This window comes from Emydura macquarii, unplaced genomic scaffold, assembly GCF_026122565.2.
Source record: "Emydura macquarii macquarii isolate MOO-44397 ecotype Brisbane River unplaced genomic scaffold, CSIRO-AGI_Emac_v2 contig_2369, whole genome shotgun sequence".
NCBI lineage: Eukaryota > Metazoa > Chordata > Testudines > Chelidae > Emydura > Emydura macquarii.
In genome coordinates this window covers 3,956,883-3,977,987 of record NW_027132506.1, presented here as the reverse complement: position 1 = coordinate 3,977,987, position 21,105 = coordinate 3,956,883, and the positions used below count along the sequence as shown (strand labels likewise).

The 21,105-nt window shown below is 45.1% G+C and overlaps 1 protein-coding gene across 2 annotated transcripts in view; it reads right to left on the bottom strand.

The window, feature by feature from the left end:
* The window catches only part of RBM6 (RNA binding motif protein 6), a 109,264-nt gene that overhangs the window by 74,939 nt on the left and 13,220 nt on the right, over positions 1 to 21,105 (bottom strand). For both annotated transcript variants that reach the window (XM_067561276.1, XM_067561275.1), the window contains 3 exons: positions 18,889 to 20,227; positions 18,121 to 18,210; positions 16,838 to 16,907 (listed from right to left, as the gene is read on the bottom strand). In XM_067561276.1, the coding sequence (XP_067417377.1) occupies positions 16,838 to 16,907; positions 18,121 to 18,210; positions 18,889 to 20,227 (1,499 nt within the window). The remainder of the gene's footprint in view (positions 1 to 16,837; positions 16,908 to 18,120; positions 18,211 to 18,888; positions 20,228 to 21,105) is intronic.

The window sequence follows — 21,105 nt, the reverse complement described above, 5'->3', positions numbered from 1 at the left end:
TGGCACAAAGGCTTAAAAAAAATATAAGTTACTTCTAATCAGAGAAGTAACAAGTGGCGTTTTTCATGAATTTTACCAAAACCCGCTTCATTTTGAAAAACATGGTCAGGTATGACACGCTACCAAAATGCAACACTGCCTCCTCCGTCAGCAGCCTTATTTCCAGAGTTGAGCTAAAGAGCTTCCAAAGTGAAAGCTGCCAATAGCCAAAAGGTACGTCTAGACTAGGAGAAATGGTCAGGTTTAACGTGTTAGCTAACACATTTTAACTAACCCAATTTTGCACCGAGCATAGGCTTGGACAGCAGTTGTTTCAAAATGAGCTGACATTGACCACAACAATATCTACTCTAGGCACTAAAAGCCTCTAACTCCCATTGTCTGGCTATGCTGGAAGGAGGACAGGAGACGCTGGATGTGGTTTAATTAGGCCGCAACTTTATTCTTAAATGTCTGGGAATAGCTAGAAGATAAAAGTGTACAGTGCATGTAATTCCATACTCCTTTCAACATTTACCGAGGGGGCTTCAGTCAGCCCTCCCTCCCTTACCCATCATGGTCCCCAGCCAACCGGCTGCTGGGACTTCACCATACCCCCCTCGAATGAAGGCTAAGGGGGGGCCTATAAAGGAGGAGGAGTTGGCTCCCTGCTGTACCAGTCATAGGAGCCCTGAACCCCGTTTCTGCTCCTTTAAAGAATACCTCCTTTTAAATACTTCAGCAATCCATTTTATCTCATCCCTTTGTCCCTTCCCTAGAGAGTACCTGCACTGGACATCTGCCCATGTTTACATAATAAGCTGCAACATCAGAGTTTAATTCCCAGTCCATGTTCGCCCCAACTAAGGCCCCACAAAACCTGCTGTGGTGAAGGCGAAAAACACTCCACTTCGCCTTGGCCAATCTAGTGGTGAGGGAAAAATTTCTTCCCAGTCCCCCCAAAAAGGAGCGACTAGGGCACTGCCCACAGCAGATCCTGACAATACCCATTATTTCACCACGACCATTTTGCTCCCTCGCTTGCTGCAAAGAAAAGGGGGATTTTCCTGCACTGGCATGGATTTACATAACCTCCCGTCTTCCAGTCACCTGGGGAGCAAAGAGGATGGGTCAGAGTCCCCATGCTGACCTGGTCTGCAGCTGCCGCAGAAAGTCACTCCCTGACTCCCTAGTTGCTAGAGGGGCTCACACCTTTTCCAACAAGCCCGACAACGGCCCCCCACCACTTAATGTGCGGTGAGGTTATTGTCCAGCTGTGGCAGAAGGAGGACAGGAGACACCGGATGTGGTTTAAATAGGCTGCAACTTTATTCAGAAACATCTGGGAGTAGCTGGCAGATAAAAGTGTACAGTGCATGTAATTCCATAATCATTCCAGTATATACCAGGAAGCTTTCTTCAGCCCTCCCCCTTTCCCATCCTGGTCCCCAGCCAATCTGCTGCTGGAACCTCACCACCTCCCCCCCCCCTCCCTCGAATGAGGGTTAAGGGGGGGGCTACACAGGAAGGGGGTTGGCTCCCTGCTGTACCAGTCATAGGAGCCCCACACTCATTTCCACTCCTTTAAATCCTTTACCAATCCGTTTTATCTGATCGCTGTATCCCTTTCCTATGGAGTACCTGCACTGGACATCCGCCACGAGGAGATGCCTGCAATTAGCTTGGCTGACTCCTCTGCACACCTACCTGGGTTCCCAGACATCTCCTAACGCCCTCTTTAATATCAGCCAAAAACGTGTCAGTTCCCAAGTCTGACAGGTGGACCCCATCCTCCCTGAACAATTCTGGCGCCCCGTATGCTATGGCAGGATGTGAAATTACTGACCCCCCCGTGACACTCATGAATTTGGCCACCTCCCTATTCACATACCTCCGAGCCTTGTCGATCCTTGGGGGCTTCATAACTCCCTCCCACACCCTGCGTTGCAACATGTCTGACCACAAAATTCTGACTCCTGGGAAAAGCTCCAGGATCTGCCCCAAGTCCCTCTTGGCTCTGACCATTAAGTCTACCCCTTTGCACATTCCCAAGTCATTCTCCCCAAGGTGAATCACAATTATATCTGGCGCCTGCTCATGGGCCCGCACGCTGTACAGGAGGGGCAGCAACTGGTCCCATAACATGCCCTGCCTCCCATGCCAGCTCAGGACTGCTTCACCATTGAGGCCCAGCTGCGGCCCTCCAGACAAACTGGAAGCCCGCCTATGCGCCCAGTAAACAATATTGTGCCCGCAGATCCACACCACCGGCTGCCTGGCCCGTCTGCCAGCATCTGGAACGAAAACACAGTGGAAAATTAACACTGATTCCCCACATGGGGTCTCACGTACGTTCAGTGCGCTTCAGAATGCCTGAATTGTGCTAGCCCCGAGAACCCAGCTGGGGCACTGCTGATGCTGCCCCGATTTTAAACGAGTGGAGCCAAATTCATGTGCTGGGAACCTCAACACCGCATGGTCCAGGTAAAAGAGGGCTTTTCCTGCACCGGCATGGACCTGTCTAGCACCCCCTCTCTTCCAGTCAACCGAGAGGGGGGGGTGTGAATGGGGTGTCAGCATCCCTGGTCTACAGCTGCAGCAGAAAGTCACTCTGGTGCTCGGAGGGGCGCACGCCTTTTCCAACAAGCCAGACAACAGGCCCCACCGCTTTATCTGCGGCGAGGTCATTTTCAAAACAAGCCAAAGCCCCACTGACTATCAATGGGACTTGAGATTTATTTTCCAAAGTGACTTAGATACCTAGGAGTCTGTGTGCTTTTAAAAATGTCTACCCATCATGTCTTAAAACACAGCTTTTTTTTAAATAGTCTAAATCTCCCCTAAAATTCTCCTTTGGAAATGACAAAACTCAAGTAAAAACCACGCCGGAAATTCCAACACAGGACACACTCCCCTTCAGCATAAGTCACGCAACGTAGAAATTCAGATTCTCAGACAGTTTCTTGGTTTTGGTTGCATCTTCTAAAAGGCTCATTGCCTAGACACTGCTGGTGAAGAAGATACAGAACGCAAACAGATGGCTAAAGCTTAGGTCACAACTTTATTAGCTAAGAAACAGTACTCTCAGCCCAAACCAGCCGGCAACTAATGGCTCAGCCCGGTTCTCAAACACTGATCATCTAAGAAGTGAGGGATTCAGCCCAGTTGCCAAGGTCCTCAACCATCTTGTGAGGATTCAGGGTCCACATAAGGGCTGCTTCCATCTGTACATGATGTGGCAACCCGCACCCGCGCCCTGCTTACCATAGCTGGTCCTGGCCCTGTACTTGAGTTTGGGATCCACAAATCCGCCCCTGCTACAGTAACAACACTGCACTGGACACCTGCCAAAAGTTGCCAATGGGAACGCAGAAAAAAGTCGTCAACCCTCCGCCCCACCCCTGCCCACGCTTCTGGGTGCTAGGAACAAGGTGGAGCAGTTCTCACTGGACCTGCCAATTTGCAGTATGGAAAATGTACACCTCTGTATAGAGCCCCAGACTGCTGCCGGGAGAAGGCAGGGCCTCTCCCCCCATTAGCCAGCCAGGATCTTCAGGTATCAATCTTCTGCTAGTCCAGTCAAAGCCCCGCCCCGATAAACAGGATAGAAAGTGATCCAGACACTGCAAGCGAACAGATTCACAGAGTTCAAGGCCAGAAAGGACCGTTAGATCATCTGACCACCTGTGTCTCTCTCACAGGCCATTAATTTTGCCCAGTTACCCCAGTATTGAGCCCAATAACTTGGGCTGGCTACAGCATGTCCCCCAGAAAGGTATCCAGTCTGGATCTGAAGAATCAAGAGACTGATAATCCTGGTAGTTTGTTCAAATGGACAATTACTCTGACCGTGAAACCGTGCCTTATTTCTAACTGGAATTTGTCAGGCTTCAACTTCCAGCCATTGGTTCTCATTCAGCCTTTTTCTGCTAGAGTCAAGAGCCCTTTTGCACCTGCTAGTTTCTCTCCATGAAGGTGTTTATGCACTAAATCAAGTCACCTCTCGATTGCCTTTTGGACAAGCTGTCAATTTCTCACTGGAAGGCATTTTCTCCAGCCCCTGAATCATTTTGGTGGCTCACTCCTGCATCCTCTCTAATTTTCCGACCACCTTTTTGAAACGTGGACAGCAGATCTGGACGCAGTAACCAGAATCGGTCTCATCAATGCCGTGTATGTGGCAAAATCCCCTTTCTGCTTCTACTCACTGCTCCCGTTTAGACATCCCAGGATGGCATCTGCCCTTTCTGCCAGAACAACGCACTGCGAGCTCATGTTCTGTTACACGTCCACTATGACCCCATAACACTTTCCAGAGTCCCTGCTTCCCCAGCTAGTTGCCCATTCAGTAGGGATAGCCTGCATTCCTTAATCCAGATATATCAGCTTGTATTTGGCTGTAGTAAAGAAGACATAGCACACAAATGTATGGTTAAAGCACAGGCCACAACTTTATTAACTATTAAACAGCGTCACAGGGGTTAAGACACAGCACCCCTGCCCCAAACCTCCAGCACCAACAGTCTCGTGCAGTTCGCAAGTGTCGCTTTCCACAGCGGCTCCCATCCCTGTACCCGGGTTTGGGATCTGGAAGCCAGCCCCTGCTACCAGAAGAATTCCACACTGGCTGCCTGCCGCAGGGCATGTCAGCAATTAGGATGACCTTTTCTCGCTTTCCCCGGCCCCCGCGCGCAGAGTGGAAAGAAAATGCCCAATCCACCCTTTAAGGTCTGCCAGAAATACATCTAAGCCCTCAGCAGACAGCTCCACACCATCATCCCTGTACATGTTAGGGGCCACGTAGCAAATCTCCCGATGGGTGATCACAGAGCCCCCCATTTCCTGGAGGAACTTTGCTACCTCCCGATTCACACCCTTCCTGGCCCTCTCAATTCCAGCGGGTTTGGCGGCTCCTGGCCATATCCGCTTCTGGAGCATCTCGGACCACACCAGCTTAACCTGTGGGAAAAGCTCAGCAATGTGGGGCATGTCCCTTTTTACCTTGAGTACTAAGCTAACACCAGTGGCTGCCACCAGGTCATTTTCACCTAAGTGCACAAGAAGAACCTGCGGTGGGCAAGAGAGAGCTGCCAAAGAACGCAGGAGTGGCATTAGCTGGTCCCACAGCATGCCTTCCCTGCTGTGCCAGAACACACGAATGGCTTCGCCTCCGAAGCCCAACTGGGAACCATCTCGACTGCTGGCAGCCCGCTTGTGGGCCCAATGAATAACACTGTGGCCGATTATCCAAACGTCAGGCCGAGAGGCTCCATCATTCCTTCCTGCAAGGATAACAAAAATACCAACATATTTAACAGGACAAGAAGTTCTTGCCTTCCCTTCCTGAAGACATCCCTATACCAAGGGCGGAGGGTGCAGTCTGACAGCCAACGGCCTGTAGACTGAATCTCCAACACGTGGTCATCTGATGCAGCTGTAGGATCAGCTGCCCGTATTCCAAAAGAATGGGAATCACAGGAACCTAGTTTTCAGCCGAGAAACTTAACCCCCATTTTAGCACCAGAGGGAAATGGAATTTGGCCACCTAAGTCACTTCTCCATGAATAAACTAAAGGCTCCTGCAGGGGTAGCTAGAAAGCATGGAATACACACATCATCACATTCCCTTAGCAAAGTCTGGCATACCCTGCCAGCCCCATCAGTATGGAGTACTGGAGAGTGAGCACCGCAGATCCCAGGGGAGGTCACTCCAGATCAGAGACAGAACTGAACTCTCATTAACAGACACTGGCTACGATCTCACTTCCCCAAGGCACCACAAAAAGGCAGCTATGAGTGACACGTTGAAGAAAACAGCCTTGCAATAGCTAGCACATGCCCTTGGGAAGGCCTGACCCAGGGCAAACAGAAACTGAATCATAATGTGACACCTGGGATCTTCATGATGCCACTCGATCACAACCAACCTTCAAGATGTCTCTGAACTACAAATCCGCTGGCAATAATCAGGGAAGCCTGCAAGCACCACAAGACAAGATCGCCCGCTGTGATGAGATTGTGTGAGGGCAAGGGTGATGTTAGGAATAGATTACTTAGGCAGTGATTTAATTTTAGGGGAAACTCCTGCCTGATCGCGCCCCACAAACTGAGAAAGTGTCAGGCAAGGAAAGTGGAATATCCACCCCTTGAAGGACACTGTGAATATTACCAGGAGCTGACACACTAGGGTGACTGGATCAGCCCCGCTGCCCCTTCCACAATAGCCAGGTAGGGAAGCAGGGGTATCTGCTCTTTTAATGGTGTCCTCACACACTGCTGGGGTGGCAGAGCGGCCACTGCCCTGGGCAGCCATGCCAGTGCTGCCCCAGCTCAGCCTGACTGCCATCTCCCCACCAGCTGAGTCACCGCTGGAGGGTCAGGAGTGTAGTTTGCTTCCTAAGAGCGACACTCCCTTTTCTGAATCTGTGGAAGAGGAAAAGCCCACAACAGACTTTGGTGACACGTACTAGCCGAAGCTCCGGTACGGGTAACGCACAAAAATGGACCTTGGCAACACCTAAAACTCAAATTCTATAAAACCCACTTCAGACACAGCAAATATCTTCAGAGCTATAGATTTTTCTTCCAATCCAAAAGCAGCTGGGATCCAAAGATTACACAAGGACTGTGATATCTGGATCTAGTCTCAGTGGCCTCAGGCCTGATGTCACAAAATCCATGCAGATGAAGAAGAGAGCATTGATGAGGCTGCAGCTAACTTCCAAACTCTATTTGGCAGTTAGGTCCGTGTTGAGTGAGAGCAACTGGCTGCCCAAACCAGAGGGAGCCACACAAACCTCAGCAACAGTTCGTGCCCATCCCTCCAGCAGTCTCAGGATGCCCACTGACCTACGCCATCTTCAATCTGTACCATGGGCCCAACAGTGCTCAGGACTGGAGGGATGGAATGGAAAGCCTAGCCTGAAATTCCCCAGTCACACTCATCCTGAATAGGGTTGGAGATCACCTATTGCACTTGTCCCTTGGATCTGAGGGGAAAAGGATGATGAAGTTCCCCTGCTGTTATTCCAGAACTCAAGGCCACAATCCATAACGAAGGCCCCACTGAGACATCTTGGCACCAGAGCCCAGAATCATTGGCTGTCCAGGAAGCCAAGCAGCACCTCCTTCCAGAGTGATAGGCCCAGCCACAGCCCCAATCTATGCTGCATCCTCCTCTCACTCTTCAGCAAGGCACCAAATGAAATGGAGGCCAGTGACACCTCTGCACGGCCCATGAACCGGCCAACCCAAGCTGTGCGGGATAAACGGGCAGGGGAGAAAGGCCACCACACTGACTTAGCAAAGGGCATCGACAACAAAGATCTAACGGATCACCACATTTTAGAGCCAACTGTGCCACTAAATTTCAGAGAAGATCCTACTCAACATTGCTTCCAGCTCATCTTACTCCTCACCAAGCACATCTGTATTTAATGAGCTGGATAAGAATTCAATTACCATAGCAGTAGACTGAGTGTCCATGTTGTCTGTAATCTACCAAGAACATTTAAGTGCTTAGGCCTAGCGAAAGCTAAACAAATCAAGAGACAAAGACGTCTGTCACTTTAATGTACCTTTGATATAGCAACGCTTCAGATAAATATTTGTACTGATGCAGAGAAACCCTTCAGGCCAATGAGCCACCATAAGCTATTTTATTTTGTTTTTAAAAAAGGGTTTTGCTTTGTTTTTGTTTTTTTTACTTTTTGAAGTGTTGCATTAGTCTTCATGAACAGAAGTTCAGACACTTCCTGCTGTGATGAGGTCCTGCCTGAATATGCATGAATTCAAAACCTATCCAGAACTGTTCAAAACACCAGCGTTACTCAAAGAGATGCACCAGAGTACGTATTTAAGACAATGTAAATGGCAGCAGTGTCTGAGCCACTAAGCTCACTGATTGTGTAACTGAGGAAATAAATTCTGTGCTCCCAATCTTTGCTAAAACATAATACATTATCTGTAAAAAATATATTCTACACAAATTAATTTGTTCCTATTCTCTATGTTAAAGTTTTCTTCCTGCAGATGGTTCAGGTGATGTGATGATACACTAAAGGGTACTTGATAAGCTAAACCAAAAATGAAAAAATTGACACAATCCTAATCACCAGGGTAAAATTCTGAATTTAAGACCTTCCTGGGCCCTGGCCTTTGCAGGTCCTGAAGTCAAATCCCACTGCAGAAAATCAGCTCCTAACATCAATGCGCGGTGACCTCACACTTACCAGGTGACAAACAATAAAATAAACTGGTTAAAAAAAAACCCCATAAAACCATGCAATATTGTGAAAAATATCTAACTATCTTTTACCCAAACCACACCAACTCTAGCAGGGAATCCCTAGTATAACACATACCGAAATGTCAGTAGCTGGCAACTGATGATTCGCAGTGGGATCAGAATTCAGAATCTACAGGGAAAAAAGTTTTCTTATTTTCATTTTATTAGCAGTTGATGTATTCTGGGTTTGTATGAATTTCTCTGCTAAACCTGTGTGCTACAGCAGTCATATGTAAATAAGATCGACTTCTTTAAAAGCATGAAAAGGTGGATGGAAGGGTAGGGGCCAGAAGAGATTGCTTGGCTAGCACAGGTTATAACAGAAACCTTGTCCACAACCCAAAAACCATGATGTCACTCCCAACTCCCTTTTTACTCTCCTCCCCTCCAATTCCATTACCTTTCTGTTCCTTTGCCTTCTTGTCTGATCTCCCCTCATTTTGGGTGAAAGAAAGGTCAATAAAACATAAAAATGTAAATAAACCTGGTCTAATTCCCCACCACTGTAGATTGAGAATACACAAATCACACACTCTTGGCAAGGTAAAAATCTACCACTTTATTAATGATAAAATAAGTTACTGCCCCCTCTGTACTGAAAGGGTAGCCCCATACACACTCAAAATACAACAATAAAACAACAATGCTGCACCAACAGAAAGGCACTGAACCCAAAAGAGATATCAAACTTTTAGAAATGTGAAGGGAAACATTATATATCATACAGATTAGAACAATTTTATCCTTAAACTGAGAGAGGGCATGCAGTCCAAAGAGGCTAGAGGGGTTGAACCCTTCCCCCCTTCACTGAAGAAGCCCCAACCCCATCCATCGTCCTTCAGCCTAGAAGGACTAAAACCATAAAAGCTGCTAAGAACCGGAAAGGGGACAACACTTCTCCTTGCTGTGAAGGGTCACAACCTGAAGACTTGATCACATGGGAGGGGAAAAAAACAATATTGAAAGGTTGTACGTTGCAGCTTTATTAAGGACAAAATATTACAACAGTATATATACAGAATACCCCAGATTCTAATAAAGAGCAGGGACCATCAAAAAAAATCCATAAGAGGGTTGGAAGCTTTTTATGAGGCCAAGTGAGGGAAGACCAGGAGCCCTGAATTAAAATGCTACTAAACATTGTATCATCTCATAAAGTTATCAAGCGATCTATGATATGAAGGGGATTTTTACTAAATCATGTAGGAAAGCAACAAATTCAATAAGAGATGTGAACACAGGCAAAGTGCCGATTCGTGGAGGGGCTATGGAGTTTCAGATTCTGTGCTGAAATGGGTGAGCACAGCTGTGGAACAGAGGCTCAAGTGTCCCAAAAAGCCATGCCTGTGTTTTAGGGACAGCCTTGTCTGCAGCTGCATTTCAGGGTTGTTGTATCAAATGTTCTCTATAGCAGGACTAATCAGTTAGTCAAGTGCCTCTGCACAATCTATCAACAATCCATCGCCTACCTCCCAGACACCTCACTGGGTAAGGATAAGAAGCCAGGGAATGCCTTCTATTGGCAAGAGGCAGCCCACTGCAGCAGACTTGTCAAAAGCCAACTGTCCATCCAGCTGGAAGGACCAACAAGAACCAATGTCCAGGCTGATCAGCAAGGACCGATGCTTTGGTCCTGGTCCACTCTAGCTGGCTACAAACAAGATTCAATTGCTTCTCGTAGGCTGGCATTGAAAATACATTCCCCGATCTCTGACAGGTGAACACCATCCGGGTTGAACAGCTCTGGGGAAGAATACATAATCTGGTCATGCCTTAAAACTGAGATTCCAAACATGCTGCAAAATTTGGAGAGTTCCTTAATAATCATCTTCCTGGACTTCTCTACAACTCCTGGGGGTTTGTCCGTCGCTGGCCACGTCCTAGGCAGTAGAGCGGACCACACAATCTTTGCCTTGGGAAACATTGAACACAACGTTGTAAGGTCATTTTTCATGCTCTTGATTAACCCCAGCCTTGAGTGACGAGCCAAGTCATTTTCCCCTAAGTGTATAATTATCATATCAGGCAAAACGCCCCTGCACACGACAGACTGTATTAGAGATAACAACTCATCCCACAACATGTCCTTCGTGCCCAACCATGATACATGAGCCCTGATGGGGTCTATCCCTAATCGTGCTCCATATGGATGGCACCAACCCCTCTTCCACGGTGAGGTCACCACCGTGTGGCCACAAATCCACACTTCAAGAGGATTAGCCCGAGGGTGTAGAGTCACTCCTGGAAGGAAAGAACAAAAGGCTTCAGTTTAGTATGATCCTGCCCCTCACCTCCCACCACCCACCCAAATAATCCCCACTGCTCAGACCAGCAGCTTGCCTTTGCAATGCTACGTGGGGTATGTGACTTGCAAATATGGGTATTGTGGGGCTGGCAGTGTCAGAGTGGTGATACTTGCAGCCTTCAGGAGATGGTGGGGCAGGAAGGTGCAGCAATGCCTTGTGTGATTTTACCAGCACCAGCAGGCTGCAGTCTAAGGAGGTTGCCATGTCCCCTCAGCTACAAACATGGCTGTTCTGAGGGAGCTGGGATTCGGTTATATTGGAAAGGAGCACCCCAGAGTGAAGGGACAGCAAACCTCCCAGGACATAACAAGCAAGAGCTCTACTTTAATGAAGAGAGGGACCACTCTCTCCCTTAGCATGCACCCTGGATGAGGAAAATGGAGATCTTATGACTCAACATGTGGGGATGCTCAGCCCAAGAAAGAAAAATATATAAAATCCCCACTGACAAGGCGTTAACTACTAGACCTTAAATCATGAGCTCTTACCAAGTTAATACGTCTTACATAGAGAATAAAATTTTAAATTTTACCAGACATCTATTGAAATATTCCTGACACTAACCATCCACTGCTCTGATATACGGGATAGACTGCACCAGGAAGAATCCCCTTTTTAGTTTGCCTAAGGAGCCTACGAATTGAAAGGTAAATGGGATGCCAATGTGGCAGAGCTTAGCCAGAATGAGTGTGAAGTTAAACTCCCTGGGTCAAGTACCAAGAAGAACTGTATTAAACAACTTGTGTAGAATGGAGCCTAGGGCACGGCAGCAGTGCGCTGCACTGTCCACCTGCCAGCCATTTTTGCAGGGCTATGGAAATCAAACACAAATTGGTGTGGTTGATTCCAGGGACGGAAAGCTGCTATGTTAATATTGCTCCCTTGCTGACTGGACTACAGCACGGCACTCAAGGGAAACCAACAAGGCAAAGAGCTGCAATGGCCACTAAAATGAGACGAAGGGGTTAAAGAGGGAAAGGATTCAGCACTTATGAAAAAAGGCAATGGGAAGTGGTCTTTGGTGCCAATGGCACTCGCCAAAACCAAAAATAGTCAAATAAAATAGAACAGCTGCTATTAACAAGCAGCTTTTAAAAGATGTCATGCACACCTTCAGGTAATACCATTCATTTCTACACAGCACTGTTGTTATTGGCAAATACAAATTTCCCATCCTCCACTATTGGACACTAGCACCCAACCAGTCTCTCCTACTACTGGCAGGGATGACACCTCTCTGGTCTCCCCCCTGCTCTGAAGACTGAGGTTGTGCCCCTGGTCCCATGGCAGATGTGCCCCCACCCTCCGGGCTCTGGTGCTCAGTCCTTCCAGTACACGCTCGTCCAGTATTTGCATCACAAATACCTAGGAGCACTTAGCAACACGGGTTGATCACAGCAGTCCCTGTCCTCAGATACTTTTCTGGGATGCCTTTCTTACCTCTAATGCAAATCCTGTCAGCCATTTTTCAATCCCCCCTCCCTGCACCCAAGTCAGTCCTGTATTACTACCCAAGAAAAAGAGGAATTCCCAGCTCTCACTATACAGTGGCCTCAGGAACTTCCCTTCACCCTTACACAAGCTCTCAAAGGAACCATTTACAAGATCTCCTTGATAAACAGGGATTCATTCAAACCCCAAGTCTCCCTGCTTCCCAAAGTTTCTACACAGAAATCATTTAAAATGTGCTTAAATAGGCTGCTGTAGGCCTCACGTCTCCCTCTACCAACACTGCCTCCACCCCAGCTCACCTGATCCCTCCAGCTCCGCTTCATGGGACTCCTCTCTGGGCGCTCCGCTCTCCACCTCGGCCAATGTGTCCATCCTCCGCAAGGGTTTCCCAGCCCTGGAAGAACTCCTCTTGGCTCCCCAGATGCGCTTGTAGAGTAAGCTGGCACATCCTCACAGGTCTACCAGCAACCTCTCCTTGGGGCTCATCTCCCCTAAACAGCTTCCCAACCGTCGGTACCAACCCTAACACGAATCCTGGTTGAAAAATAAACCCTTCCAAGCTTTTTCCACTGCAGAGAGTTTCCAGAGGAACAATTCAGTTGAACAGAAGGCTGAGGATAGTGAGATGTACAGCCCACCTCATGCTCTCATTCATTACTTTGGGTTACTTTCGTATTTGGCAAATATTGGTATAAAGTTTCTTAAAGGAACATGACTCATAACAGGAAGTCTAACGCCCTTTAAAATAAAAACAGCTCCTCACCCTCTGGACAGGGCATACATGCAGTGATCCTGAATGTTCTGTGCACACTGCACACACAAGATCATTTCTCAGTTTTTGTGTGTTATGTTTAAACCCTAATTAGAAAAGGAGAAATAAAGATTGAAGAAAGAGGTTTGCAGGAGCTATGTCTGGGTTTTAAAGTACAAGTAGGTGGAAATGAAGAGATGAGGAGTGTCCATGGGAGATCTCTCGAAGGGCAAAGAACATCAGCTTTAAACTTTTCTGGCAGTGGCAGCATCATGTCGAATTTATAGAAAGTAATACAGGAAGAAGCAAAGCACATGACAAAACGAGACCTATGGCATTTCACATATGATTAAAAGCTCCACCATACACAACAAACAAGGTTAGGAAGTGTCCTTGAAAACCTTGGGCCCTGCTGGGCTACTGGAGATCAAGTTACTCTCAATGGAGAAAAGGGAGCTATTATTCAATAATTACACAACCACTTTGCACGAGGCTACTCATAAGCAATCGTTAGTATCTACCGGGAGTAGCTCAGCTTCCACTCTGACTAGGGATGCACATTTCTCATCAGAACAACAAGAAGGGGTTACAGAGTAAAATGGCTTGTAATTCTTGAAGAAACACTAGACACCATCTCAAGACTCAGCCCTCATGACATTAATTGAGCTGGCCAGACTGAATACACTCCAAAAAAATACAGTCAGAGGCAGAGCCGACAATCTGAACTATTAAGCAATGTACTTGTTTTTGATAACACTATCATACACCATTATGTTGGGGCAAAACAAAAAAACTATATCTGAACAATTTTCTTGGTACCTCTAACATGTACATACACCCATTAGCCCAAAAGTTAGAGGTCCAACTTAAACCACATAAACATATGGAAGCTCTGAGTTAACACTCCACAGAGTAATAAGGTAGAACATATTTGGTCTGAACATTAGATGTTAATCTGTAAATGTCCTTGTTTTTGGGCTTAAAGTCAAATGAACTCATAAAATAGTAGTTAAGCCAGTTCTCTTGATTTGTTTCACCGCTTTTTTTAAACCCAGAGAATTGTTTTACTGTTTGTATGCCTCTCAGGCCAATACTGTCTAAAGGGTAGATAGCTCGTATGCACACCAAAATTATGCACCATTGTGTCAGAAACCGTGTTCCATGCTCAGCGATTCCAGAGATAAAAAGATTTTACCTTTTAATGCACATGCACTGTTTTTAAAAATGCATCTTTGTAAGCCTGTATAAATAAATCAAGCTACTAATCTTAGAGAAAGACTAGCTGCTATACACACATTTTGCCATACAAACTAGTCTTGAAAAAAGTCACACAGCAGGGCTCACTGTGATAACATATGATAAAAAGAGCTTAGCTGTCATTAAATTGCTTTGAACACTATTTATGGGACATTTATTCCCCACTGAGTGTTGTTATTGGCCACTTCCTTTCCCCAACGTCTGTAGTCACCCTTTTCTTCAAGTCTCAGTGCCTCAGAGTCTCAGTTAGACTCGTGAATAATGTTAAAATAATATATAGTTCTTGCAGTGCTGACACAGAATCTGCACTCAGAAAAGTGTACTACCCACTCATAGATGGGCTTAGCACTAGCTCTTTTGAACTATGCTGTCTTTTTTTCATGGAAATAATCAATATAGTTGGTGTGTAGGTGTATTACAGAGATGTTAGCAGTTCCATAATGAAATTTACCGCATGTTGCCGCCTTTGATTTTATGCCTATTTAAGCATTACTGTAGTAGTAGTGTACCAGTCATGACTAGGCCCCTGATTCCAAACAGACTTTTCAGAAAAACTAAACTTTGAGATCAATTTTTCATATATTTTTCTCAGCTCAATTTTTTTTAAGTTAGGTTTATGTAAGCTTTTACCTTTTTAGTTGCCTAATCAAGAAAAGATGTTTTTTCACATTTTTAGAAAGTTATTTTGTTGTCATGGATATACACACAGAAAAGTTACTGATGTGATAAATTACATAATTTCTGAGATTCCTGACTGGTATTTAAATTCTCAGTCATGTTGCAACAACAGATTGTCTTTTACATTACATCTCAAATCTTTGGATTGCTAAAACAATGCACCTGACTAAAGCATGATCATGTGGCCCATGAATAATTCTGCACTATTGCAGACAAGTCAACAGGAACCATGGCTACTGATCAATCACATTAGATGACACAGGGTCAAGCAACAGTTTTAGCCCACATAACGGAAGCTACCTTTTAAAATGTCAACCCTTTCCCTCCACAAAAAAGCATGACTACTGTTTTACAATACCGTTTTACAACAGAAATACATTTCTTACTAAGCTGATGAGGACATGAAAACTAAAACAGAACATCACATATACAGTGTATAGGGGAAATCTGCACTGCTTGGGTTAAAGAATAACCACCAGCGGGCAACAAGGCCTCAGCATGCAGCTTCAGACATTACATCGCACATCTGGAAACCTTTGCAAACTGTGGGGCAATAGCTCTCTACTGAAAGCCTAATGATACATACAAAACGATTGGAGTTGCAAGACTTGTGAAGAGAAGCCCAGACCGGAATTTGCTTTTTACTGAGAAGAAATTACATACTGCTGAGGAAGAATATGAGACAGAACCATGTCTGCAGGTGTACAAATATACAGTGTTGTTGTAGCTATGTTGGTCCTAGGAATTAGAGACACAAGGAGGGTGAGGTTAAAAAAAAAAAATACTACCTCACCCAACTTGTCTCTGTGTACAAATAGAACGCTTGACAATTGCTGTGTTGCACTGTATTCATTTCATAAGCTTGACGATAGCCACGCAGTGTTATATGCAAGGAAGATGGAAGGGAGCAGAGAGGCACTATTCATATCCTCTGTGAATCCCACTTGTTAGGCAAAAGCAGGTGACATCACTATGGGACATTCTTTTGTTCAGGGGACCGTGGAAAGGTTCAGAGCACTCCTTTGACAGCTGCCTAGAACCAAAGATGTAATTAAAGCTTTCACTTTGCGAAATAGCCCTTTGTTCCTGGTTCAATCGTAAATAAGTAATGCACTGACCCCAGGAATTACAGCTATCCAGCAAGTAACCCACACCAGCAATGGAACAATACAATGGCCAGCATGGAAACTTTAGCTTGTTTTGTTTTTTTGTTTTTTTTTTTTAAATAAACATAAGAGTCTCCTTCCTTTCAGTGTTTGTAAAAAGAAAAATTCATTTTGGAGCAGGAGCTGTTCAGTATCATCAGAGCAGGGAGAGATGCTTTCAGATGGTTTCCCATTGTAACCAGATTTTCCCTTCTATTGTAATTCTAACATCATCCCCTAGCATCATTCCTCATTGCCTACCATCGCACTTCCTTGTTTCAAAACCTTTTTTTTCATCTAGAAAGGAACCCTGCAAAGGATTTCCTACCACACAGTCTTGTGAATACAAGTCAGAAGCACAACAAAGTGAACGAGGAAGATGAAAAAAAGCCATCCTTGGACATGAGGAAAGCCATTCTAATCCAGAATCTGGTACTTGTGTATATATATTTTTTAAAAGTTACATTTTGGCTGGTGATTCATATCAAGGATCTACTGCAATAGTTTGGGATTACAAAAACAGCAACATTTGTCAGTGTTGCAAGGTCTCATGAGAAGTCTGTTTGTACAGAATTTGTTCCAGAGGGCAATCACCTTATGGCTGCGACAATAAAAGATTTAACAGGTAACCTCTGTTGGGAACAACCTATGCCTACTGTGCCACACAGGTTTTGCTCCTGAAGGAGTTCAGCAGACAGCTTGGCTGCTTTCTGTCACTCACACATCTAGCCCCATGGCTAGAGTAGAGGTAGTACAGGTGCTCAACCTCTGAAGTACCAAATCTGTGACTGATGCCATCAATCTTGAAGGCGGCAAGAGTATAGACTAGATGACTCACTAGGCATTTTCAGTCCATACTACCTACGATTATGGCATCAAACAATTTAAATAAAAAGGATAAGCGAGCACCAGTCTGATAAAGGACTCTTGAGAACCCCACCCCAACTGTCTGAGACTAGAAACACTGAAAAAATATTCTCACCTGAACTATAATCTTTTAGGCGCAAGTCTTTCACAGGTGTCCCGTCAGGCGCTCGGAAAGCATTGAGAATCTAGAGAGACACACCAAGAGTCCACATCAATTCCAAAGCACACACCAAACCAACATTACTTTGGGAAGACAATATAGCTTCTACTGTACTCTACTTCCTCTCTCTAACACACTCTTATAAGACTTCTACCAATTTTGGACTCCCAACTCCATTATGAAGTGGCATATTCTCCCAGAGTCCATTTCCCATCTGAGAATTGCCTTTTACAGAGAGAAACATTGTAATTACAGCAGAACTCAGGTGCATGGAGATTAGTTATTTAGGTTTTAATGTCCTCTCCATTCAGAATGTTTTCTTCTTAATGTGCTACAATTATTCCTCTGGCCATGTATTACTATTAAAATCAGTGATTGCTAGTCACCTTTGAGATCGTTTGGGCCTTTATTTTTCTCTAATGTCCCACCACCATCTCAGGCCACACTGAGTTCCTCACATGAGTTCTCAGGCATAATTCTCAAGAAATCTGATCATCACAACTCAATTAATGATCTACATGACAGTGCTACATTGCAGCAGGCCTAGTGTCTGGAACTGCCATGAGATACACACTGGGACTGACTAAAGAAGCTTTATGGAACTTTTTCTACCACCTCACTGAGGAAGGCTAGCAACCAGTGTTGGCTTTTTGACTAAGCTCAAATGTAGTAGGAGATGTCTTTTCCATCTCTGGAGGATCCTATTTTAGTACTTCCCAGATATTGACTATGGAGTGGCCTGCAGCTCACTCGGATACGAACTCCCTTCCTGGCTACAAGGTGAATGCAGATGAGGTAATACAGGAATAGAAAGCAGCCTGAAAGAAAGGGAAGTGAAATGCCTTAGGACCACCAGATGGGCTTAAGCTATCAAGCTATTGTGAACTACATTTTCTCAGCTATGAAAGAGCAAGAGTGTCACCTTTAACAACCAGAAGAAAGTAGCAATGTGGTCACCCCTAAACTTGAATTTCCCATGTGGAAAAAAATATGAGCTGTTGTAAATTGCACTCTGCCCACCTCTTGGAAACAAAAGGCCTGAAAATACATTTTAGACCAGCAATTGCTTATATTTTTGGTTTATAAAAAAAAAAAAAAAAAAACTTGCTCTTCTTCCATTATTAAAAATCTCTTCAGTTCTTCAGACCATGCTGGGAACTGCTTGCAACATTTGGACTATTACGTACTTTTGATATAGATTTTGATAAACTTCAGAGGAATTAAAAAACCCCACTTACGTCATCCTTTGTCGCAGTTTCAGGCACTCCTCCTAGCCGAATGAGCTTGCTTGGTTTCACATCTTTGGGGCAGGTCCTGTAATCTTGGTCCTTGAGTTCAGAATCAAATGAGATTTTACAAAGGAGATACACTTGTCCGCACGACACAAAACATAGCAAAAGGAAGCAGGGCACATTTCATAAGCAGAATGGCTCCAACAGCCCTTTACAACAACATGTTTTAAGGATGGACAGCTGTGTGGGCTGGCTGTGGCGTTTCAAGCTTGGAGATGTTTCAAATACACTTAGATTACATGAGGAAGTTGAGTCATGTCAATCTAGTCTCAGTAAATATATGTCTACATGCTATATCATTCAAAGTAATCCTTAGTCACTGCTAAGAAGAGGCCCAAATCCTGGAAAAAACGATGGGCTCTACAATATTTTTAAAGAAACGTGGGACAAACCAACAGTTTTGTTGTGCGCCCCAAAAGCAGGAGATACTTAGAAATTTTTTAAAAAATAGCTTGAATTATTTATTTTGATATTATTTTGGACTAAGTTAAATGTGTGGTGACGAGGGAGGCTTTCATGGAACGGAATGAGATGGGGCAGAAAATGAGAGGATGAGGAGGCAATCAGAGAAGGCAGGTCTAGTGGAATAGAACTGCTATTCCAAGGGTTTGAATGGAAATCTCCTTCACTGTGCCCCCCCTCCTTTTGTCTCCTACTTTTTTTTAAAAAAAGGCTCTACTATGGCTCATTCAGCGTTTTTACAAAGCCACATACCTGAAGATCCTGTCTAGAATCTTTGTTGGGTTTTCCTTCTGAAAAGGACTTGCCATGCTCATAATCAAACAACTGGCTCCCTGGCAGCCGGTGATCTACATCTCTGTACTCCATGTTTCTGTAATCAGTATCTTGTCTTCCGAGGAAATCCAGGCCACCTTCACCCTTTAACACAAGACTAGAATCTGATCTTTGATGTTCAGTACCAGAAAGCTGCTGCTCGTTAGCAAAGGTCTGCGGTGGCTCATCTAGGTCTTGCAGAGGTCCACGGCTATTCTGGAAATCTAGTGAAGACTCAATTTCGTGACCCACTCCAAGAGACTCTTCTTCTCTGGTTCTTGGCTCTGATTGTTGAAACTCTCCTTTCTGGACACCATAGGGAGATCTGTCTATAAGATCAAGTGCAGACTCTTCTCTCTTGTTTGTGCTTAAGGCAGATCGCTCTCTGTCTGCTAACGCTACAGAAGACTGACTACGCCTAAAATCTATAAGATTCTGATCCACAGGGGGCATCTCCCTGTCGGAAAAGTCCACAGAAGGAGCCATGTCTCTGCCCCTAAAATCCTGATCAGATCGGGACTTGTGCCTATTTCTGAAATCTGAAGGTGGTGTTTCCCTGTCCCTAAAGTCCAGATCAGAGGTATTCATGCCCCTGAAGTCCAAATCAGATACATCCCTGTTTCTAAAATCTGAATAGGAATGCTCTCTGCCCCTATAGTGTAACTCAGACATGTCCCTTGCCCTGAAGTCTGAATGGGCTCCATCTCTACCTCTAAAGTCCAGATCAAATGAACCCCTGCTCCTGAAGTCTGACGGGGGGTCATCTCTGCCCCGATAGTCCATAGTATGGGCTTCCCTGTCCCTGTAGCTCATACGGATTGCCTCCCTATTTCTATAATCCATAGATGGAATGTCTCCACCCCTGAAGTCCATAGATGGCCCTTCCCTATCTCCAGAGTACATCTCCCGGCCCCTAAACTCAGAAGAGGGTGGTTCCCGGCCCCTAAACTCAGAAGAGGGTGGTTCCCGGCCCCTGAAGTCCAACTGTGAATCCTCTCTATTCTGAAAGTCAGAAGGTGGGAAGTCTCTGCCCCTGAAATCATGATGACCCTCCCCACCTCTGAAATCACTACGTGGTCCATCTCTAGCTCCATAGGTGAAAGAAGCTTCCTCTCTGTTGCCAAACTGAGGATTGAGAAGGCCTGTGAGCGCCTGGATATCAAAAGGAAGTGATTCTCTGCCAGAGAAGTTGCCAGAGTGTCTTTCTTGAGCAAGACTATCAAGGGAAGGAGGGTATTCCCTGTTCCACCCGGGAGCAAACCTTTCTTCTTGGCTCCCACTGTAGAAATAAAGACAGTATTATTCATAAGGTGCTTAGAGTCTGCAATTTACACAGAAGCATATTCTTCTCTAAACTCTCAGAGTTGTGTAACAGACTAAGATCCTCAGTAGTCATTGACATTTGGCAGTTTAAGATGAAGCAGCATAAGACAGATGTGAAAAACTAAACTTGCGAACTCCCATTTCACCACAATTTCCAGAAGCACTCAACAAGGAAAGCCTGCAATATTAATGGGATAACGATGGTAGCAATCCACATAGCCCTGCACTACACACAGCTGAGGAGCCATGTGAGGTTCCCTGAAGTGGTGCATTTGCTTAAGCATCACTAGTCCTGTTCAGGAGAGATACATTTTTACTTCGGTTCTCTTAGCACTGTTACGAGTGGTTAACTTACTAACCCATGAGGCACTCTTAGAGATGGTGGTTACCTAGTCATCTTCATTAGCATGCTGTAAAACAACAGTTTGTCCTCTTTGCTTGGGTCTTATACTTCAAGATGCTGAGTTCAATAAGAGTTTGGGAGTAACTCAAGGGTTCTGGGGATCAGGTCAAGTGTTCAAATCTGTGTAGCTTGCTAGTGGTGTCATACTACTTTCCCAGCAACGGCACCCAATTTATGCTGCTGAAAGTCGTGGGTATTAATGCTGTCTGCACAGTGAGACCCAGAAAGAGGTTCTCTCTCAAGATGTAGTTTTATAACCAATGGGTTTTAGGGGGATGGAGCAATCTGTCTCATTTTAGCAGAGTCTGACTCCCACACATTTTTAAAAATTTAAAAGATAAACAGAAATAGAACAAGAATCTTCAAAGAACAGTCCCAAATCCAGATAAATTTGCAGACACCTCCTCTTTGGCAATCTTAGCAAATCAAGT